Source organism: Salmo trutta, chromosome 9 (genome assembly GCF_901001165.1).
Source record: "Salmo trutta chromosome 9, fSalTru1.1, whole genome shotgun sequence".
Classification (NCBI taxonomy): domain Eukaryota; kingdom Metazoa; phylum Chordata; class Actinopteri; order Salmoniformes; family Salmonidae; genus Salmo; species Salmo trutta.
The window spans coordinates 21,540,125-21,561,934 of record NC_042965.1 but is presented as its reverse complement, the minus strand read 5'-3'; the positions used below and the strand labels follow the sequence as shown (position 1 = coordinate 21,561,934).

General features: G+C 46.1%; 1 protein-coding gene across 2 annotated transcripts in view; it reads right to left on the bottom strand.

The window, feature by feature from the left end:
* LOC115200170 (membrane-associated phosphatidylinositol transfer protein 2) overlaps window positions 1–21,810 on the bottom strand; it is a 91,564-nt gene that overhangs the window by 20,458 nt on the left and 49,296 nt on the right. The window contains exons 2-7 of one of the 2 annotated variants that reach the window (XM_029762982.1): window positions 17,730–17,944; window positions 13,169–13,383; window positions 11,340–11,461; window positions 6,631–6,864; window positions 6,033–6,374; window positions 5,106–5,201 (exon numbers count right to left, since the gene is read on the bottom strand). In XM_029762982.1, coding sequence (XP_029618842.1) covers window positions 5,106–5,201; window positions 6,033–6,374; window positions 6,631–6,864; window positions 11,340–11,461; window positions 13,169–13,383; window positions 17,730–17,738 — 1,018 coding nt within the window. In that variant the 5' untranslated portion in view covers window positions 17,739–17,944. Of the gene's footprint in view, window positions 1–5,105; window positions 5,202–6,032; window positions 6,375–6,630; window positions 6,865–11,339; window positions 11,462–13,168; window positions 13,384–14,023; window positions 14,196–17,729; window positions 17,945–21,810 lie in introns of those variants that run through there. The other variant, XM_029762983.1, reaches the window with a different exon arrangement.

Sequence of the window (21,810 nt, the reverse complement as noted above, 5' to 3'; positions counted from 1 at the left end):
TTAAGCCTTGAGACAATTGAGACATGGATTTGTGTATGTGTGCCATTCAGAGGGTAAATATTTAAGTGCCTTTGGACAGGGTACAGTAGTAGGTGCAGGCACATCAGTTTGTGTCAAGAACTGCAACGCTGCTGGGTCTTTCACACTCAACAGTTTCCCGTGTGTATCAAGGATGGTCCACCACCCAAAGGACATCCAGCCAACTTGATACTACTGTGGGAAGCATTGGAGTCAACATGGGCCAGAATCCCAATGGAACGCTTTTGACTCCTTTTAGACTCCATGCCCGATAAATTGAAGCTGTTCTGTGGGCAAAAGGGGGGTGCAACTCAATATTAGGTAGGTGTTCCTAATGTTTCGTACACTCAGTGTTTATGCCTACTATATGACTTGACATTGTACTACATATGCCTGTATGTATGCTTTTGTCATCCTTGTAATCTCTATGATCGCATCACCATCTGATCATGGTCATCTTAATGAATGGCCCAAACAGAGACAGGGTGGAGGCATGGGTGTTCTCAACTCTTATGATATACTACAGTACTCACAAGGAAAATGTAAAGATTCAGTGGAGCCAATATCAGTGCTCAGTGCTAACTGTCTTATTACATTACAACCCCACAAGACACCTGCTCTAGAAATCGTTGCTCATACTAGAAATCCTTCCTCATATGGCAAAGTTGGCTCAGTTCATTCTTAAGGAATTAACTCATGAAGCGACTGAGTAGCTTGTTATAAAAGAAGAGTTATAATGAAGTATTGTTCATTGTGTTTCAGCATTTAGTTTCCACATTGTAATTGATTTAAATGAACTAATCAGGTGTCCAATGAGAAGTTGAAGAATCCCGATAGCCACATACTGGGGTATGCATGATGTATAAACCACTTTATGATGCTTAGTGAAAAACAGATGAATCCATGTATGAAGCAACAATTTATCATCTCATTGTGAACATAAATAATGGCACAAACACCAAAAGCATACAGCTACAGGGCCTGCAAAAGTATTCACCCCCTTGACGTTTTTCCTATTTTGTTGCATTACAACCTGTAATTTAAATGGATTTTTATTTGGATTTCATGTAATGGACATACACAAAATAGTCCAAATTGGTGAAGTGAAATGAAAAAATGTACTTCTTACAAAAAATTTGGAAAAATAAAAAATGTTAAAGTGGTGCGTGCATATGTATTCACCCCCCTTTGCTATGAAGCCCCTAAATAAGATCTGGCGCAACCAATTACCTTCAGAAGTTACATAATTAGTTAAATAAGGTCCACCTGTGTGCAATCTGTCACATGATCTCAGTATATATACACCTGTTCTGAAAGGCTCCAGAGTCTGCAACACCACTAAGCAAGGGGCACCACCAAGCAAGCAGCAATATGAAGACTAGAGGTCGACCGATTAATTGGAATGGCCGATTAATTGGGGCCGATTTCAAGTTTTCATAACAATCGGTAATCGGTATTTTTGGCCACCAATTTGCCAATTTTTTTTTTTATATATACATTTTTTTTTCACCTTAATTTAACTAGGCAAGTCAGATTAAGAACACATTCTTATTTTCAATGACGGCCTAAGAACAGGGGTTAACTGCCTTGTTTAGGGGGGATTCGTTTTTGCAACCTTCCAGTTACTAGTCCAACGCTCTAACCCCCTGCCTTACATTGCACTCCACGAGGAGCCTGCATGGCAGGCTGACTACCTGTTACACGAGGGCAGCAAGAAGCCAAGGTAAGTTGCTAGCTAGCATTAAACTTATCTTATAAAAAACGATCAATCTTAACATAATCACAAGTTAAACTAGTAATATCATCAACCGTGTGTAGTTATCTAACGTGTCCTGCGTTGCATAGAATCGATGCGGTGCCTGTTAATTTCTCATCGAATCACAGCCTACTTCGACAAACGGGTGATGATTTAACAAGCACATTTGCGAAAAAAGCACTGTCGTTGCACCAATGTATCTAACCATAAACATCAATGCCTTTCTTTAAAATCAATACACAAGTATATATTTTTAAACCTGCATATTTAGTTAATATTGCCTGCTAACATGAATTTGTGTCACTTCTCTAGTGTTCCGTGCAAGCAGTCAGGGTATATACAGCAGTTTGGGCCGCCTGGCTTATTGCGGACTGTGTGAAGTCCATTTATTCCTAACAAAGGCCGTAATTAATTTGCCAGAATTGTACCTAATTATAACATTGAAGGTTGTGCAATGTAACAGGAATATTTAGACTTAGGGATGCCACCCGTTAGATAAAATACGGAACGGTTCCGTATTTCACTGAAATAATAAACGTTTCGTTTTCGAAATTATAGTTTCCGGATTCGACCATATTAATGACCAAAGGCTCGTATTTCTGTGTGTTATTATGTTATAATTAAGTCTATGATTTGATATTCGATAGAGCAGTCTGACTGAGCGATGGTAGGCAGCAGCAGGCTCGTAAGCATTCCTTCAAACAGCACCTTCGTGCGTTTTGCCAGCAGCTCTTCGCAATTCTTCAAGCATTGCACTGTTTATGACTTCAAGCCTATCAACTCCCAAGATTAGGCTGGTGTAACCGATGTGAAATTGCTAGCTAGTTAGCGGGGTGCGCTAATAGCGTTTCAAACGTCACTCGCTCTGAGACTTGGAGTAGTTGTTCCCCTTGCTCTACATGGGTAACACTGCTTCGAGGGTGGCTGTTGTCGATGTGTTCCTGGTTCGAGCCCAGGTAGGAGCGAGGAGAGGGACGGAAGCTATACTGTTACACTGGCAATACTAAAGTGCCTATAAGAACATCCAATAGTCAAAGGTATATGAAATACAAATCGTATAGAGAGAAATAGTCCTATAATAACTACAACCTAAAACCTCTTACCTGGGAATATTGAAGACTCATGTTAAAAGGAACCACCAGCTTTCATATGTTCTCATGTTCTGAGCAAGGAACTTAAACATCAGCTTTCTTACATGGCACATATTGCACTATTACTTTCTTCTCCAACACTTTGTTTTTGCATTATTTAAACCAAATTGAACATGTTTCATTATTTATTTCAGGCTAAATTGATTTTATTTATGTATTATATTAAGTTAAAATAAGTGTTCATTCAGTATTGTTGTAATTGTCATTATTACAAATAAATAAAAAACATGTAAAAATTGGTGGATTAATCGGTATCGGCTTTTTTTTGGTCCTCCAATAATCGGTATCGACGGTGAAAAATCATAATCGGTCGACCTCTAATGAAGACCAAGGAGCTCTCCAAACAGGTCAGGGACAAAGTTGTGGAGAAGTACAGATCAGGGTTGGTTATAAAAAAACATCAGAAACTTTGAACATCTCACGGAGCACCATTAAATCCATTATTATAAAATGGAAAGAATATGGCACCACAACAAACCTGCCAAGAGAGGGCCACCCACCAAAACTCACGGACCAGGCAAGGAGGGCATTAATCAGAGAGGCAACAAAGAGACCAAAGATAACCCTGAAGTAGCTGAAAAGCTCCACAGCGGAGATTGGAGTATCTGTCCATAGGACCACTTTAAGCCGTACACTCTACCGAGCTGGGCTTTACAGAAGAGTGGGCAGAAAAAAATAAGCAAACATGTTTGGTGTTTGTCAAAAGGAATGTGGGAGACTCCTCAAACATATGGAAGAAGGAACTCTGGTCAGATGAGACTAAAATTGCTTCTTGTCCATCAAGGAAAACGCTGTGTCTGACGCAAACCTAACACCTCTCATCACCCCGAGGGCATCATCCCCACAGTGAAGCATGGTGGTGGCAGCATCATGCTGTGGGGATGTTTTTCCATCGGCAGGTACTGGGAAACTGGTCAGAATTGAAGGAATGATGGATGGCGCTAAATACAGGGAAATTCTTGAGGGAAACCTGTTTCAGTCTTCCAGAGATTTGAGACGGAGGTTCACCTTCCAGCAGGAGTATGACCCTAAGCATACTGCTAAAGCAACACTCAAGTGGTTTAAGGGGAAACATTTAAATGTCTTAGAATGGCCTATTCAAAGCCCAGACCTCAATCCAATTGAGAATCTGTGGTATGACTTAAAGATTGCTGTACATCAGCAGAACCCATCCAACTTGAAGGAGCTGGAGCAGTTTTGCCTTGAAGAATGGGCAAAAATCCCAGTGGCTAGATGTGCCAAGCTTATAGAGACATCCCAAGAGACTTGCAGCTGTAATTGCTGCAAAAGGTGGCTCTACAAAGTATTGACTTTGGGGGGGTGAATAGTTATGCACGCTCAAGTTAAGTTTTTTTGTCTTATTTCTTTTTTGTTTCACAAGAAAAAATATTTTGCATCTTCAAAGTGGTAGGCATGTTGTGTAAATCAAATGATACAAACCCCCCAAAAATCCATTTTAATTCCAGGTTGTAAGCCAACAAAATAGGAAAAATGCCAAGGGGGTGAATACTTTCGCAAGCAACTGTATATATATTTGAACATGCAGCTAAATGCAAATGCAGTTAATTCATGACATATCATGAACAGTTTCATCATTTAGATAGAAATGACAACCAAATAGCATAAAAATAAATAGATAAAAAGAAAACATGCAATACTTTATTATTCTTATTTAATGACCTGTTATTCATACTTCTTAATTCATTATGTCATATAGAACAACTAAGTTAACCATGCTTCCAAAAACATACCCCTACACACAGTAGAACATAATTTTATGGATTGACTTGATGGGATGATTGACTCGCCACAGGGAATGTGTGTGCGCGCGTGTGTGTGTGAGGGCAGGGTGATAGTTTTGGCAATGGGGAACAGGTGAAGGTAGAGAGAGGGTGATGATTTCAGCACTTCTTCAAGACAAGCCAACCCGTGTTGAGTCATCTCCTGAGCTCACCCAACAGATGAACAACCGTGTGTCGAGCTACACCCACCTATTTCAACCTCAGGCCTAAAGCATGCTGGGTATTTGGGTAGCTTAAGAACTGATCTGTGTTGAAGAGACATGTAGAGTCAGAAGAGGAAGCACCAGGAGGGTTATAGGAAAGGGAACACACTACTAGTATTGTCTACTCTAACCTACTCTAGGCTTTAAGATTACTTTATCAAAATGGTGGATTTACCATGAGCATCAAAGAACTCCTCCTCTGAGCTGTCCTCGGAGTCTCGTGCAATGCTCTGCATCCTCCATTCAGAGAGGCTGTGGCGTGACGGGCTCGCTGAAACACACAAATAGGGGAGGGAAACAAACAGTACCACTGTTATTTTAAGAGCCAACTGAATCATATTCTTACTGACATATGCTCAAACTGACACACACACAGTGTTATATAAACACTCAACAGTGTCTGTAATGCTTGACTTGATCACAGACGGATTGCTCAGTGGTCAGGAGGGGGTGTGAAGAGTGGAGTACAATGTAACACATAAACCACAAACACACTGACAGCCAATTAGCACACAGAAAAAAGAGCCTGGACTAAAAGTAGGACTGTCCATCATATATCTTTGTTGTTTGCCTCCAATATGATCACTGAGGAGGAGTGGGGAGGGGGTCTCTTTGAAACTCTGGCTGGCACATGCTGGATGCTCATGGGCTGGGAAGCACAGCTGTGCCTGTCAGCCCATAGACGGGAGCCGCAGGGGTGGAGCGGAGGGTCAGTGTGTAGAGCGTCAGCCTCCTCTAGCCTGTGATGTCAATACTGCCGCTATAAATAGCCCAGGAGAGCTCTGGAGAGGGGGGTAATACCGGGTGAAATGAGTCTGGCTGGTGGAGAGAGAGGGTCTAGGTGGCAGGCAGGATTCTGACTGCTGCTTAGAGGTGGGGATGGGGACAGGGGTTGTACTGTCTGAAAGAGTTTTTTTTAAGCAGGTGCAAAAGATCTGGATAAAGCTGTGACAGTGGTACTGAAGCTACAGCACCTAGATACATACTCACTAACACATGATGTCTGTACACCACCTGCTTGTAAAATTACATTTTGGAAAATTAATTGTCAACAGTCCAATACCTCCACACAGATACGGACGATTGAGCTCAAACATCTCACCTCCTCTCTTGGATGAGCGGGAGGATCTGGAGGAGGTGGACCACTGCTTGGTGAGCCCTGCTCGTTTTGTTTGGAGAGTGTCTCCCCTGCCCCCTGCACTGACCACCTCTTCAGCTTCTAAAGAGTTGATGGTATCCTTGACCTCCTGATTCCTGTCTGGGGATGAAACAGCTCCATTGGCCTCGGTGGCCTCCTCTGCCTGGCTGAAATGGGCCATCTTCTGGGCCAGGGCCAACTGGGTCTCCAGCTCCAGCTGCCTGATGTCCTCGATGGTCAGGCCGTACCACTCGTCCTGCCAGCACCAGGCCTGCCGGTGGGCCCGCACCATCACCTTCCTCAGCCCTGGGAAAGGGGAGGGAGAGAGTTTGGACAGACATCACTAGAAAACATCAGGCCATTCCATCAGGCCGCCACCTCTAACATCTTGACACGATGTCAGCTGACATTTACTAGCTAAACTAGTCAGCAGGAGCATGCCTGTAGTATGGAAACACTACTGCTCCTTGGACCAAGCACTCATATAGCCCGCACCGGGCAGGGATATATTAAGGTATTGTTCAAACTACTCTTCCAACGCCTCATCCCATCTCATACGCACCTACATCATGGATGAAGCGTTCAATCTTGGACTGCATGCCCCAGTAGCGGAACTCCACCTTGCACAGTTTGTAAGCACACATGATGGGCGTCTTCCCCGGGTTGTTGTTGTACTCCTCGATCCAGTCCTCCTGCAGAGGCCCTCTCTTGGTCTTGTCTGACCTGTAGATCCGAGGGTCCTCCTCTTGCAAGTACTCATGTGGAGTGATGGGATCTTTGACAATGTCGATGGGGTCTGCAAGAGAGAGTCTGACTTCAACATGTGCTACAAATAACATTTACAATGCCTTCAAAAAGTATTCACATCTGTCAAACCAGCCTTCGCTTTGGCTCCCCCTCCAGTCCAGCTCAGGCGTTCGGCATCACAGGCTTTCTAGTTCCTGCTGAACCGATTGCTGGCAAACACCCTTCACTCATCAACCCCGGACTTATCTCGTCATCATTACACACACCTGGTTCCAATCCCCACTCTATCACTGTATATATACTCCCTCTGTCATTTGTCTTTGTCGGCCATTGTAAATGTTACTTGTTTTCCTGAGAGGAATCTCTACTACTATTTCCTGAGTACTTTTTATTTTGCACTTTGGGTTCGCCCTGTGCCTTTTTGTTTATGAAGATATATTTTGAGCACAACAGCGTTTGGGTTTTGTCCCGCTTTGATCTATGGTGCTTAAATAAATTCAGTAGTTCTAAACCTGTGACTGCCTCCTGCCTACTCTTCTCTACACCAGTGACAGAATGACCGACCCAAGAAAACAGGAAGCAGCAGGACATCCCGACCTCTCTGCTGTAGGAGTGAAGCTCCGCCTGGAGCGCATTGGGACTGTCATGGACGAGGTGCACTGGGCCGTACGCCAACTGCAGGCTACACCACCTTCCCAGCTCCCCGCGGTCGTTCACTCCACCCCACCACCATCTACATCACCCGGTCCAATCAGCAACGTCCACCTGCCCCTCCCGGAGCAGTTTTACGGAACCCCAGCTCATTGTAGGGGGTTTCTCCTGCAGTGTGACCTCCACCTGGCCCGTCATGCCGTGACGGACTCAGAGGGACAAGGTGGCCTTGGTAAATCACTGATGAATGATCTTGAGACTGATTCCCTGACATGTCAATGTTTTTAATTTGCTGTTTTTGATTTTGTTATATTCTTTGTTAATTCTATGGTTTTTACTAGATTAATTGTAGTTTTTCATGTTGTTTGTCTGTAATTTTTGTAATGACTTGGCGCTGCCTATCTTGGCCAGGATGCTCTTGAAAAAGAGATTTTAAATCTCAATGAGCCCTTCCTGGTTAAATAAAGGTTAAATAAATAACTAAAATCTCGGTGCTGACAGGCTGAGCTCTGGAGTGGGCGCATGCCGTCTGGGAGAGGGACGGACCAGAAGTGCAGTCCTATGAGCACTTCACCCAACTCTTCCGTGCCGTCTTCGACCACCCTGCAGAGGGCCGAGAGGGAGGTGATCATCTCCTCGGTCTACACCAGGGGTCCAGGACAGCGTCGGCGTACGCTCTGGATTTACGGACGGTGGCAGCGGCCACTGGCTGGAACGTCTAGGCCATGTTGACGGTTTTCCGCTACAGGCGGACGTCCAGACCGAGCTGGCCTGTCGCGATAAGGACCTCACGCTGGACCAGCTCATCGCCATGGCCATCCGCCTAGATAATCTCCTGCGTGCCCGTCATCGCCCATCCCGGGGGTTCGGGTCTCTCCCAGGAACCTCGAGCGAGACTGAGCCAATGGAGGTGGGCACGATGCACCTTCCCCCTGAGGAACGTCAACACCGCCATCAACGGTATCTCAGCTCCTACTGCAGGGAGTCGGACCACCCCTGGAGGCCAGCAACACCTTCGCTGGCCTCGGACCACCCCTGTGGGGGCTGTTCTCTCCCAACGCTATGGATCACCGCCTAAACTCCATCCATGCGCCTTTTACTCACGAAGCAGTCTCCAGCATAGCGGAATTACGACGTGGGGGATCGTGAGTTGTTGGCTGTCAAGAAGGCGCTGAAAGCATGGCGGCTCTGACAGGAGGGTGCTAAACACCCATTCCTTGTCTGGACGGACCACAGGAACTTGGAGTACATTCGAGCAGCAAAGAGGCTGAACCCGCATCAGGCCAGGTGGGTCCTATTCTTCGCCAGGTTTGACTTTACCCTCTCCTACCGGCCGGGATCAAAGAACGTTAAGGCCGATGTGTTGTCCCGGGTGCATGACACAGAGGATCGGAGGGAGAAAGTGACACCCATTATTCCCCTGTCCCGCATTGAGCCCTCACCTGCCCACAACCGAGGGGTGTATCTACGTGTCCTCTGATGTGCGGGACCATCTCCTTGCCTGGGCACACACAACACCTGTGTCGGGCAGCTGGGTATAGCCCGTACTATCGACTGTCTCTCTGCCAAGTACTGGTGGCCCATCTTGGCCTGGGACATCCGGATTTACGTCTCTTCCTGCTCCACCTGCGCACAGAGCAAGACACCATCCCTGTGGCAAACTCCACCCGCTGCCGGTTTCACAACGACCCTGGTGCCCCTCCCCCCCTTGGAGGGGCACACCACCATCTTGGTTGTTGTGGACCGGTTTTCCAAAGCCTGTGGTTTGATTCCTCTGACTGGTCTCCCTACGGCCCTGCAGACTGCAGGCTCTCTTCTCTCACATCTTCCGGCACTACGGGATCCCGGAAAAACATCATGTCTGACCGTGGTCCTCAGTTCACCCTCCCGTGTCTGGAAGGCCTTCATGGAACGACTGGGGGTCACGGTCAGCCTCACCTCTGGGTACCGTCCCCAATGAAATGGGCAGATGGAAAGGTTAAATCACGAACTGGGTAGGTACCTTCGTAGTTAGTTTCTGCCTTGGGCAGAACACGCACAAAACTTCCTCTGTCACTACTCCACTAACCTCACACCCTTTCAGTGTGTTCTAGGCTATCAGACGGCCTTGGCACACAGGAACCGGAGTCAGATCGAGGCTCCTGTGGTGGACAATTGGTCAATTGGCGCCAGGGAGGTATGGAACCCCGTGCACACCTGTCTCCAGCGCGTCATCCTCCGGCAGGCCGATCGTGACCGCAGTGTGGCCACGGTCTTTCACCCCGGTGACAGGGTCTGGCTTTCTACGAAGGACCTGCCCCTCCGCCTGCCCTGCTGAAAGCTGAGCGCACGGTTTGTGAGGCCGTTCAAAGTCCTGAGGAGAGTCAAAGAGGTGACGTACAGATTACAGCTCCCCGACAATTACCGTATCTCACCCTCATTTCATAGAACTCTCCTCAGGCCGGTGGCAGCTGGTCCCGTGGCTAGTGCTGGACCCCACAACGCACCTCCCCCTCCCTTGGACGTCGAGGGGGCCCCGGCGTTCTCCATCCGCAGCCTGTTGGACTGACGGCGTCGTGGGGGGCTTCTCCAGTATCTGGTCGATTGGGAGGGGTACGGTCCTGAAGAGCGGTGCTGGGTTCCGGTGCGGGATGTCCTGGATCGTTCTCTCATTCGGGACTTCCACCGGCGTCGTCCCAACCGACCCGCACCATGTCTCCGGGGTCATCCCAAAGGTTGGCGGCGCCCCGGCGGCTGGAGCAGCGCCTCTTCAGCCTTCGCTTTGGCTCCCCCTCCTGTCCAGCTCAGGCGTTTGGCATCGCCGGCCTTCTAGCTGCTGCCGAACATACTGCTGGCAATCGCTCTTCACTCATCAACCCCGGACTTGTCTCGTCATCATTACACACACCTGGTTCCAATCCCCACTCTATCACTGTATATATACTCCCTCTGCCATTTGTCTTTGTCGGTCATTGTAAATGTTACTTGTTTTCCTGAGAGGAATCTCTCCTACTATTTCCTGAGTACTTTATATTTAGCATTTTGGGTTTGCCCTGTGCCTTTTTATTTATGAAGACATATTTTGAGTACAACAGCATTTGATTTTCATCCCGCTTTGATCTATGGTGCTTAAATAAATTCAGTAGTTTTTTTTCTTCTTCTTTTACCCCCTTTTCTCCCAATTTCGTGGTATCCAATTGGTGGTTACAGTCTTGTCTAATCGCTGCAACTCCCGTACCGACTCGGGAGAGGCGAAGGTCGAGAGCCGTGCATCCTCTGAAACACAACCCAACCAAGCTGCACTGCTTCTTATATAAAACACTAATACAGCTTGATTACATAACTATTCAGCCCCCTGAGTCAATACATGTTAGAATCCTGAACTTACTTAGGCTTGTGATAAAAAAGGGTTTAAATTCTTGACAAGACATTTTAGCTTATATTTTTTTATTAATTTGTAAAAATAAAATAACATTATTCAACTTTGACATTATGGGGTATTTTGTTTACGCCAGCAACAGAAAAATCTCAATTTAATCCAATTTAAATTCAGACTGTAACACAACAAAATTTGGAAAAAACAGCTGCAGTGGAAGCAAACGGCCACTAGCGGGCCTCTACTCTACTGGCTGCTGTGTGAGCCCAGGAGCTTCACTCTAACCTTGGTGGAGGTCATGCATCAGGAAGCCCTCAACAATAACCATGGCTATTCAAACAAGACCACTAACCTAGACCTGTCATTTTGACTTTACTGCTGCAGGTAGTTGAAAGTTGTCCATAGTGAGGAGAAATCATCACCATCATCTAACAGTGCTGTCAATTTGGACACTGTGGTCTGAGGCTCTATTGTCCTTCTAATATCCCACTATTTGTCCCATACTGGCACCACCTTACCCAGAGTCCTTAGCCGCTTCTCGGCTGGGGACATGTTGAAGACGTCTGGCTGGTTTCCTGTGTCTGGCTTGTAGTACGTCTCAATGTCAATGGAGAACTTCTCAACAAAGGGACATGTATATCTGGAGGAGAGAGGAGAGCAAGCTGCGAGGCGTCAGTAATAAATAAGCACAATATGTTGACCTGGACACAGTATATCCCCACAGAAAAATACTTTGTATGGTAGAAACATTACATTTAGTCATTAGCAGACGCTCTTATCCAGAGCAACTTACAGGAGCAATTAGGGTTAAGTGCCTTGCTCAAGGGCACAGACAGATTTTTCACCTAGTCATCTATGGGATTTGAACCAGCGACCTTTCACTTACTGGCCCAATGCTCTTAACCGCTATGCTACCTGCCGATGTCTCTGTTATTTAGTAGGTTGTGGGCTAAATGATGGGCAAGTCTAAAAAATGTCTACCTGGCAAGAGCTAACTACTGTTCGTCTTTGTTTCGGTCTGTCACTCTAGATCTTTCTCACCCTCACTCTCTGTCTCTGGCTCCAGGCGAGGTGGAGAGCTGTTAGCCCATCTGTCGTCTGCAGCAGAGCTGTCACTGCTTTGATGAACGTGTCAGCAGACGGCTCCAGTCTATCAATACCTTGACAGTGTTTTCAAGGGGCACTTCTCATTTCAGCAAGCCTCACGACTGCAGCTCTGCCCAGGCCCCAGACAGACAGACAAACAAACGCACCCTAAGTCTAGGAAGTCATCAACTCCTAACGATAGGCTGGCTAGCAGAGCTGCTGACTGGATGACTGCCCATGTCTTGGTTGGCACACTCTGCAGTGTTCTGATAACTGCTCTGGAATCTTTTAGCTTTGCTTGGCTCTTTACTTGGCTAAGTATTTTCCTGAAGGGGCAGATTGGATAAACAATCACTCCATTATGGATAAGGTTTGATGTTGAGAACAACCCATCAGACAGCTCAAACTATGGGCATGGGTATAAGCTTAGGGTAAACGGTCTCACCAACTGTACTGTAGAGGCTGCTGTATAAGGGTGGTTCTCCTGTGTGTGGGGGGGGGTTGTAAGGGTGGTACTCCTGTGTGTGGGGGGGTGTAAGAGTGGTTCTCCTGTGTGTGGGGGGGGTGTAAGGGTGGTACTCCTGTGTGTGGGGGGGTGTAAGGGTGGTTCTCCTGTGTGTGGGGGGTGTAAGGAGTGGTCTCCTGTGTGTGCGGGGAGGGTTGTAAGAGTGGTTCTCCTGTGTGTGGGGGGGTGTAAGAGTGGTCCCCCTGTGTGGGGGGGGGTGTAAGAGTGGTTCTCCTGTGTGTGGGGGGTGTAAGGGTGGTATTCCTGTGTTGTGGGGGTGTAAGGGTGGTACGTCCTGTGTGTGGGGGGGGGGTGTAAGAGTGGTTCTCCTGTGTGTGGAGGGGTGTAAGAGTGGTCTCCTGTGTGTGGGGGGGTGTAAGAGTGGTTCTCCTGTGTGTGCGTGGGGGTGTAAGAGTGGTTCTCCTGTGTGTGGGGGGGTGTAAGAGTAGTTCTCCTGTGTGTGGGGGGGTGTAAGAGTGGTTCTGTGTGTGTGGGGGTGAAGAGTAGTTATCCTGTGTGTGGGGGGGTGTAAGAGTGGTTCTCCTGTGTGTGGGGGGTGTAAGGGTGGTATTCCTGTGTGTGGGGGGTGTAAGGGTGGTACTCCTGTGTGTGGGGGTATACGGGTGGTTCTCCTGTGTGTGGGGGGTGTAAAGGTGGTTCTCCTGTGTGAGGGGGGTGTAAGGATGGTTATCCTGTGTGGGGGGGGGGGGGGGGAGTTTAAGGGTGGTACTCCTGAAGGGGGCAATAGTCTCACACCTTGTGCGGGTGTAGGGGTAGGCGTTCCAGGACTCCTCCTCCACCCGGAGCGCTGCCTTGGGCAGGATGGAGCGGAACCAGCTGGGGATGTGCATGCCAATGTGGTAAACCTTGTGGGTGTACTGTCCGATTCCCCCTGGGCCGTTCTCATACGGCTTGTTCTCCAAGATCTCCACTCCGCTGCCCTCGCCACAGGTCTCATTCCGACTCTTTTTCTGTTCAGATCACAATACAGTTATGGGTTAGGTGAGGAAGCATAGGTCAAAGGTCAACTGAGGTCTGAAATGAGGTTAAACAAGGGAGGTCAGGTGAAGCACCCCGATGTGAAGACAAAAACAAGTCAAGAAATGGCTACCTGGATTATCTGCATTGACCCCCCCACACCACCCATTTTTTTGCTGCTGCTACGCTTTGTTTATTATCTGTGCATAGTCACTTTACCTCCATGTAACATATTATCTCAACTAACCTGTGCCCCAGCACATTGACTCTGTACCGGTACCCGCTGTATATAGCCTTGTTTACTGTTATTTAATTGTTGCTATTTTATAATTTGTTTGTCTATTTTTTACTTATGAAAGTATTTACTAAAATAAACATAACACTTATTTATCTTAAAACTGCATTGTTGGTTAAGGGCTTGTAGGTAAGCATTTCACGGTAAGGTACCTGTTGTATTCAGCGCATGTGACAAATAAAATTTGATTTAAAAACCAAAACAAATGTTATTTATATGAATTTAAACACAGAGGATGTTGTCATTTAGCTTCAACTGAATAGGTGAATCACCAAGACATGCTGTTGACCTACACTGCTCAGTCAGGAGAGCTGCCAATCCAGCTCAGTGAAACACACCTTTCCCATATTTACATTCCAGGTACACCACAATAATGGGGGGAGGGTAGGGGGCTGGAAGGAGACGTCATAGGGAACTTAATGGTTTGATGACTTTACTTTCAAACATCACGCAGTGGGATCCACCAGGGAGAGGCTTCCTGCCTGATGTGGAAACAAGGGAAACAGGTGTGCTAAAGGTACACTAGGGAACAGAGTCCAAGTGCTGAGGATGGTGAAAACGTGAGGGTAAGGGCAAGGACTGCAGTATAATGTTCCCAGACAGTCTGAGTTAATATCAGAGAGTCAATATTACATGTGCATGTAATACCTTAGCTACTACCGGCTTTTACATAATGCTCCAGGAGGGAGAGGGACAACAGGAGGGAGAGGGACAACAGGACAGCAGGCAGTGAATCAGTGGGGTAGTGGGGAGATGAGATGTGTGCGGCAAGGCATCCATCCCTCCAGCCCCCATTATCTTTGACAGGTTGTTCATTAGCCACCTACCCTGCTCTCAACAGCCGGACAAAGCTCCTCAGACACAGCACAGACACTGACTGACTGACTGCAGAAGCACACAATACACACACACAAAGATACACACAAGATACACACAAACAGATGCTCAAAACACTCTGCACGCATACTGTATAGGCCTATGTGCGCATAGCACACACACGCATGCCCCATATATAGACACAGCCAGACGCTTACACAAACATACTGTAGTTTGTACCCACCCATACACAGAAACGCACACCCACACACATGCAAGGCACTTCATTATCCTGCTGACAGATGCCTGTGGCCTGCAAGCACAAGTGCCACTGGCCAGTATCAATCCTAACCTCCTGCCAGAGGCTGGCTCTTGGTGCTCTGCAGCTCACAAGAAACCATCAGGAAGATTACAAATCCCAGGCCACGGCTCAGCCCTCCCCTTAGGGAATAGGCCTAATGTTTTGCTTGGATCTGTGTGCAAACCATAAAGGGTCTCCAAACAAAACTGAACTGAAAACAAGGTGAAGAGGAAGGGAATGCAGCCAGGGGTATTCCATTGCTATTCTTATTTATGTCTCTTTCCTCATTGGTTTTTGACAGTTTCCAGGAGTTAAACCCAACTGACCGAGAGAGGTATGGTTACTAAAGGATAAATTACATTCAGAAAGGAAGCTACATTCATGAAGTTATTCAGGAAGGACTAAATATAGAGGACAGTCTGTCTGTAAGCTATCTGTTCAGCTTCCTCATAGCTCCTGGCTGGCTGTATTGACTGGCATAACCTCATGACATCCGATCAGGGAAACTGGAAGAACAAAATGGTGGGTGGTGAATAATGCTGGAAGGGGAGGGAGAGAGTGAGAGAGAAAGTGCCCCCTTAATTTAACTTACACCCTGCGTTTGTGATATCTTTGCAAAATCACAGTCGCGATAATACATTCACAATTAACTATCAATTAGGAGGCAGCGTGATAAGGCTTGAAGGTAAACAAGAGACAGCAGTGTGGAACATGGAGTCAGAAGGGTCCTGGCCTGCTGGAGTGAAGACAATCATACCAGTACAGAGAAGCTCTTCATTGTACTGAGAGCTCAGGGTATTATTTAATTTTTCTATGTTTTTATTGAAGAACACAAAGATAATACAAATACATTTAAAGAACAAAAAAAAAGGTCTGGCAGGTACAGCACACATCATATGTTCATCAGATTAGTTACAGAGTCATCATCTTTGAATTAGATCATTTTGAAGTACAAAAAACATTTTTCCCAGTATTCCTGGCCTCTCTCCTCATGAGTTCTTAAAGCAAAGGTCATACGCTGAGAGGTCCAAGCTTGAGCCACCATGGTTACACTGGGGATAATCAGGGGCAGGAATTCTGCCTGGGTTGCCCTGGTAACATGCAGTAATGAAGACAGGGTATCCATCCACACCCTGCCTCTCCTACCCTCCCTAAAATATATTTAGCTCTCTGTTTCTACCCTCCCCTCTTCCGCTCCATCTCTAACTCTTCCCCTCACTTTTCCTCACGTTCTCAGTTTCTTCTCCTCAACGTTTCTTCACCTCTCTCACGTGCTCTCTCTCTCTCTCTCTAACAAAACCTGACTGCCGGCATGCTGCTGACGTCATGGTTGCCATGGTGACATGGCTCTACAGTGCGACCATTTTACTCGTATATGCGCCTAAATATTTTGCTGTGCGACCTGAAAAGGTGGAAAAGGGGAAAGTAGCTATGGGTCACTAATCCAACAGGTCAATTTAACACCATCCTTCCTCCATTGTCTGCCTCAGCCTGCCTGTAAACACTCTATCCTTTTGGATTCTCCCTCTGTTCACTTTGCTGAGGTTCACAAGTACCTATGGAACTGGGCCAGAATCAATGGCTCTGGAGCTCAACCCCAATTGTGGAAATGACTGATCAGCTGCTCTTCCTTCTAGTGTCAAAGCCCTTCCTCTGATCCAGTTCTATTAAAACAGGCTAGTACAAGTCCATACAGTACCCAACACCCTTAATACAGTACTGACAAAGCACTAAGGAGGCAGGGACACAACTTTTATGACTGCCTTGGGGCATGTCTGTTCACATGACCATGTTCAAACCCATTTAGAGGGAAATGCAGCTCAACTGGATTAGTGGCCAGTGCTGTACACCCGAGGATAATGCAAACTGTACAAACTGTATTTAGTGTACAGCGGTAGGCAGGGGAAGAGGGCTGGCTACATGTAATGCAGCTAAGTAGGGACAGCTGCAGTTAAATCAGCCTGAATAGTAGACAGAAGAGAATTCAGAGGAGTGTTGATTGAGATTCTCAATATCCTGTGTTAGCAGCTTCTTCATCATCCCTACCTAGTGCCTACAAGCAAAATGTTTCTGGTGTCTAAATAAACAACAGAACAAATGAATCCATTAGAGACATTCCTCCCGGGGGATTATGGTCCTTCCTAGCAGCTTCAGACTGGCAGCTTCAGACTGGCAGCTTCAGACTGGCAGCTTTCACGTCACAGCAGTTTCTGCCTGCTGTAAGAGAGTAGCAGAGTGCCCCTCCCTCCCTCCCTGGACAAAACACACACCCAGCTGAGGGAGGGAGGGAGGGAGCAGCCAGCCTCAGAGAGTTAAAGTAGAGACAATCCATCAGCACACAGCTCCAATTGTTCCTGTATACCAGGGATCATCAACTAGATTCAGCCGCGGGACAACTTTATCTTGAGTGGATGGTCGGGGGCTGGAACATAATACCAAATCATTTGTTGACTAAAAAAATCATTTAAAACCTTGCTTCCATTAGAATACGATCACGTGTCTCTCTATTATGTGCGGGAATAGTTGGGAACAGATTTCTTAAATGAAAATCACTTGGAGTTGATTTCCTGGTGTTTTTACAGTATTTTATGTCAAACAAAGAAAATTAAACCACCCAAAAAGTTATTACTTACTTATTTTTGCTCAGAAAACTTTGGGGTAAAACATTTTTCAGCGCGGGCCACCAGTTTGGGAACCCGGCTGTATCCCAACATTAAACGCTGTGTGACCAATCAATTTATAATTGAGCACTTTAAGGACCAATCGTGGTAGAAAATCCCCTGTATTACAAAACCTCCCCCTCCACTCCACTACACTACAGGTGTGGTTGTCCAGTGAGTGTTTCTGTTGAACTCTGGGGTGGAGGTGTTGTCCTGGAGGTGAGGGGGGTCAGAGTTACAGGTGGAGCGTGTGTCTGTTGGCCTCACCTGGATCATGTAGAGCTGGGCGATGCGGTAACTCGTCCACGCTCATTGCATTGGGATCCGGTACTCCTTGATCAGCATGGTGAGTCTGGGTGGGGGAGAGGGGCCAGGAAGAGGGGAGAGGGACAGAGGGAGGGGAGGGGGGCTGGTGGTTGGAGGGACCGGGGAGTTTCTATGTGTGACTCGTCACTTCACTGATGCGTCCTCATCGATGGTGCCTGTGGATGAGAAGAGAGACATAATGGTAAGATCGCTGAACAGTTAAAGTAGGCTTGTGCGGTATACCGTATATACCGTATACCGGGGTATTTGGAAATAGCCACATGATGCTCTTTCAATACCATCAAAACTTTCTTTGAAGTTTTTCAATACCATTTAATATTTGTAGCAATTTTTTAAGTAAATATCTGCAGTCAACTTGTGCAATGCATTAGGGGATAAAGCAGATCACGTCTTATTTCACCTGTCACATTATTTTACATTATGAAGCTTACTTAGTTCCCCAGCAGAGCTGAGCCAGTCACGTGTTGTTTGTAAATAGCACAACAGGAGAAAGCAGGAGCAGGTGTGTCCAGCTGTGTATTGACAGGGGTTGCATTTTATATTGAAAGTCAACAGTGTTTTTTGTTTCAATAGAATGATCAGGGAGGTGCACTATAGTGCAACACATTCGGCATAAAACAGCATCATTTTCATCAGATGAAACAGAAGTGCAATGCTATTTGGCTGGCAGCCACCCAAGTAAATGAGTTTACAATGAAAAGCAAGGTATTTTTTGCAAAAACAATGTATGACCATCATAATGTTTAGGCCTATCATAGAAAGAATGTAGCCAGCTACATTTCCTAATGTTTTGCTTAAAGTTAATCTTGCATTTTACCTGAGAAAAATCGTCTGGCTACACCGAGAACAGCACCAGAGAAAAGAAGCTCCACATCAGTGGGAAGCACTGTCTGCTGATAGAACTCCCGTTCCTGAATTCTCATCCCAGTGAAGAAGTGCAACTGATGCCGGGCAGAAATCACAATAAGAATTATTTTAGATGCGTTTACAAAACGCAGCAAGATATTTCTTACGCGTTTTATATTTTTTTCTGCATGAAAAACGCAGCATTATGCATTAACACGAGCCGTAGTTTAACTTGCTAGTGACTGAATTAATAAGATGACGGGGCGTTACCTTGTTTGAGAAAGAAAAGCCCTTTGGATGAGTTATTTGTACAGCTGCCACTGCTATTTTGATTTACTTAATTTTTCTTCTCCCCATTTCTAGGCCTGTTTGATTCTTCCCTCTTCTCAAAGCAGAGCAGGCAGGCCCATTGCCTTAGTGACTCCAGACTCCACACAGGACACAGCATGTAGACATGCTGCTGAAGAGCCAGTGCTGCATGCATCAAAACGTTGCACATTGTCCTTGTTCACATTCGCTAATAATGTCCAAACATATATGTTTATTGGTGTTAAAATAGAGAAAGTATGCTATTTGGGAGCACCGGGGTACTGATGTCATGCAGAGGCTGTTGTTTTGTCTTTATACTTTTTTATAACCACAAGTTTGATGTCGGACTACAATAGAATGTTCATGATGTCGTTTGACAATTGTCTACAGAAATGTCGACAGACTGACTGTAAACTAGCCTTTAGATTGTTTCCTCTGATCCAATCCCATTTCCCCATTCTCCTGAGTCCTAACCTGGGGAGAGAACCCAGAGTATCCACTACTGATTACCCCAGCATTGCGTAACCATAACGCTCCCCCAATAGCAGAAACTGTGGTCGTATATGGCTCTCAGCCATCCCATCTAATTATGCTAATATATTCCCACTGACACTCATCTACTGAACAAAGGCTAACTTTGAGAGCCTCCTAGTGACGCCGCCCTCCACACTCAGGTCTTCGACATGTTGAGAGCTCCACCCAACCAATCACCACACCCCTCCACTCAGACACTCTCACTTAAACCGTTAACGCACCACTAGAACACAAAGGACATAAGGGGACCCATCCAGTTTGACATAAACACTTCTACAACAACACAGCTCAGTGTTCAACAGCATACTGCCGTCCAAGCTCATCACTAAGCTGAGGACCCTGGGACTTCCTCTGCAACTGCATCCTGAACTTCCTGATGGGCAGTCCCCTGGTGGTGAGGGTAGGCAACAACACATCCACCACACTGACTCTTAACACGGGGCTCCTCAGGGGTGCATGCTTAGTTCCCTCCTGTACTCCCACGTTCACACAACACCACATGGCCGCGCACAACTCCAATACCATCATTAAGTTTCCTGACGACACGACGGTGGTGAGGCCGCCCATAGAGATGAGATCAGTATAGGGCTGTTACGGTGACTATATTACCGCACACAGGCATACATGAGTCATGACTGCAGTAAAATTCACGGTAATCTCCTCTTATGCACTCTGGACATGCGTTGGTAGTGCCCAACTCACGACCATTAGGTCGCTAATGGCCTGGTACCTCAGGGCTCTATTGTCCCTCTTCCAGTGCATCAACAGTTGAATTAACCTCTCTAGGGTAGGGGGCAGTATTTGCACGGCCGGATAAAAAACGTACCCGATTTAATCTGGTTATTACTACTGCCCAGAAACTAGAATATGCATAATTATTGGCTTTGGATAGAAACACCCTAAAGTTTCTAAACTGTTTGAATGGTGTCTGTGAGTATAACCAGAACTCATATGGCAGGCAAAAACCTGAGAAGATTCCTTACAGGAAGTGCCCTCTTGACATTTCTTGGGCTTCTACACTCTCTATATTGAAAACTGAGGATCTCTGCTGTAACGTGACACTTCCTACGGCTCCCATAGGCTCTCAGAAGGTGGCAAAATGCTGAATGATGTCTTTGCAGGCCCTGGCTGAAAAACAGTAGCGCATTTGGATAATGGTCGATCAGAGAACAATGAGACTGAGGCGCGTGGCACAAGGCGACACCATGTTTTTATTTTTTCGTCTTTGAACGTAAACAGGGTTTCCCGGTCAGATATTATCGCTTTTTACGAGAAAAATCGCATAAAAATTGATTTTAAACAGCGGTTGACATGCTTCGAAGTACGGTAATGGAATATTTAGATTTTTTTTGTCACGAAACGCGTCGGGCGCGTCACCCTTCGTCACCCTTTGGATAGTGTCTTGAACGCACGAACAAAACAGAGGATATTTGAACATAACTATGGATTATTTTGAACCAAACCAACATTTGTTTATTGGAAGTAGAAGTCCTGGGAGTGCATTCTGACGAAGAACAGCAAAGGTAATCAAATTTTTCTAATAGTAAATCGGAGTTTGGTGAGGGCCAAACTTGGTGGGTGTCAAATTAGCTAGCCCGTGATGGCTGGGCTATCTACTCAGAATATTGCAAATGTGCTTTTGCCGAAAAGCTATTTTAAATCGGACATAGCGATTGCATAAAGGAGTTCTGTATCTATAATTCTTAAAATAATTGTTATGTTTTTTGTGAACGTTTATCGTGAGTAATTTAGTAAATTCATATATAACATAATGTCCTAGAAGTGTCATCTGATGAAGATCATCAAAGGTTAGTGCTGCATTAGCTGTGGTTGGGTTATGTGACATTATGTGCTAGCTTGAAAAATGGGTGTCTGATTATTTCTGGCTGGGTACTCTGCTGACATAATCTAATGTTTTGCTTTCGTTGTAAAGCCTTTTTGAAATCGGACAGTGTGGTTAGATTAACGAGAGTCTTGTCTTTAAAATGGTGTAAAATAGTAATATGTTTGAGAAATTGAAGTAATAGCATTTCTAAGGTATTTGAATAACGCGCCACGGGATTCACTGGCTGTGAGTAGGTGGGACGATTTCATCCCACATACCCTAGAGGTTAAATGTGTTTTGGTTGTGAAAACATGTTACTATTAACGTTCCCAAACAGATTTCACTTGGTTTCCCAAACAAAGCACTGGGTAGCTGCAGAAACAGGGTTTGGAGAGCCCATGGCATACAGAGTTTGGGCGGAATAGAGGCTGCATGCTCCTCAAACAGTGGTTGACGCATGGAGTGAAATAACCAGAGTAGCCTACCTGGCATGATTGAAAAACGACC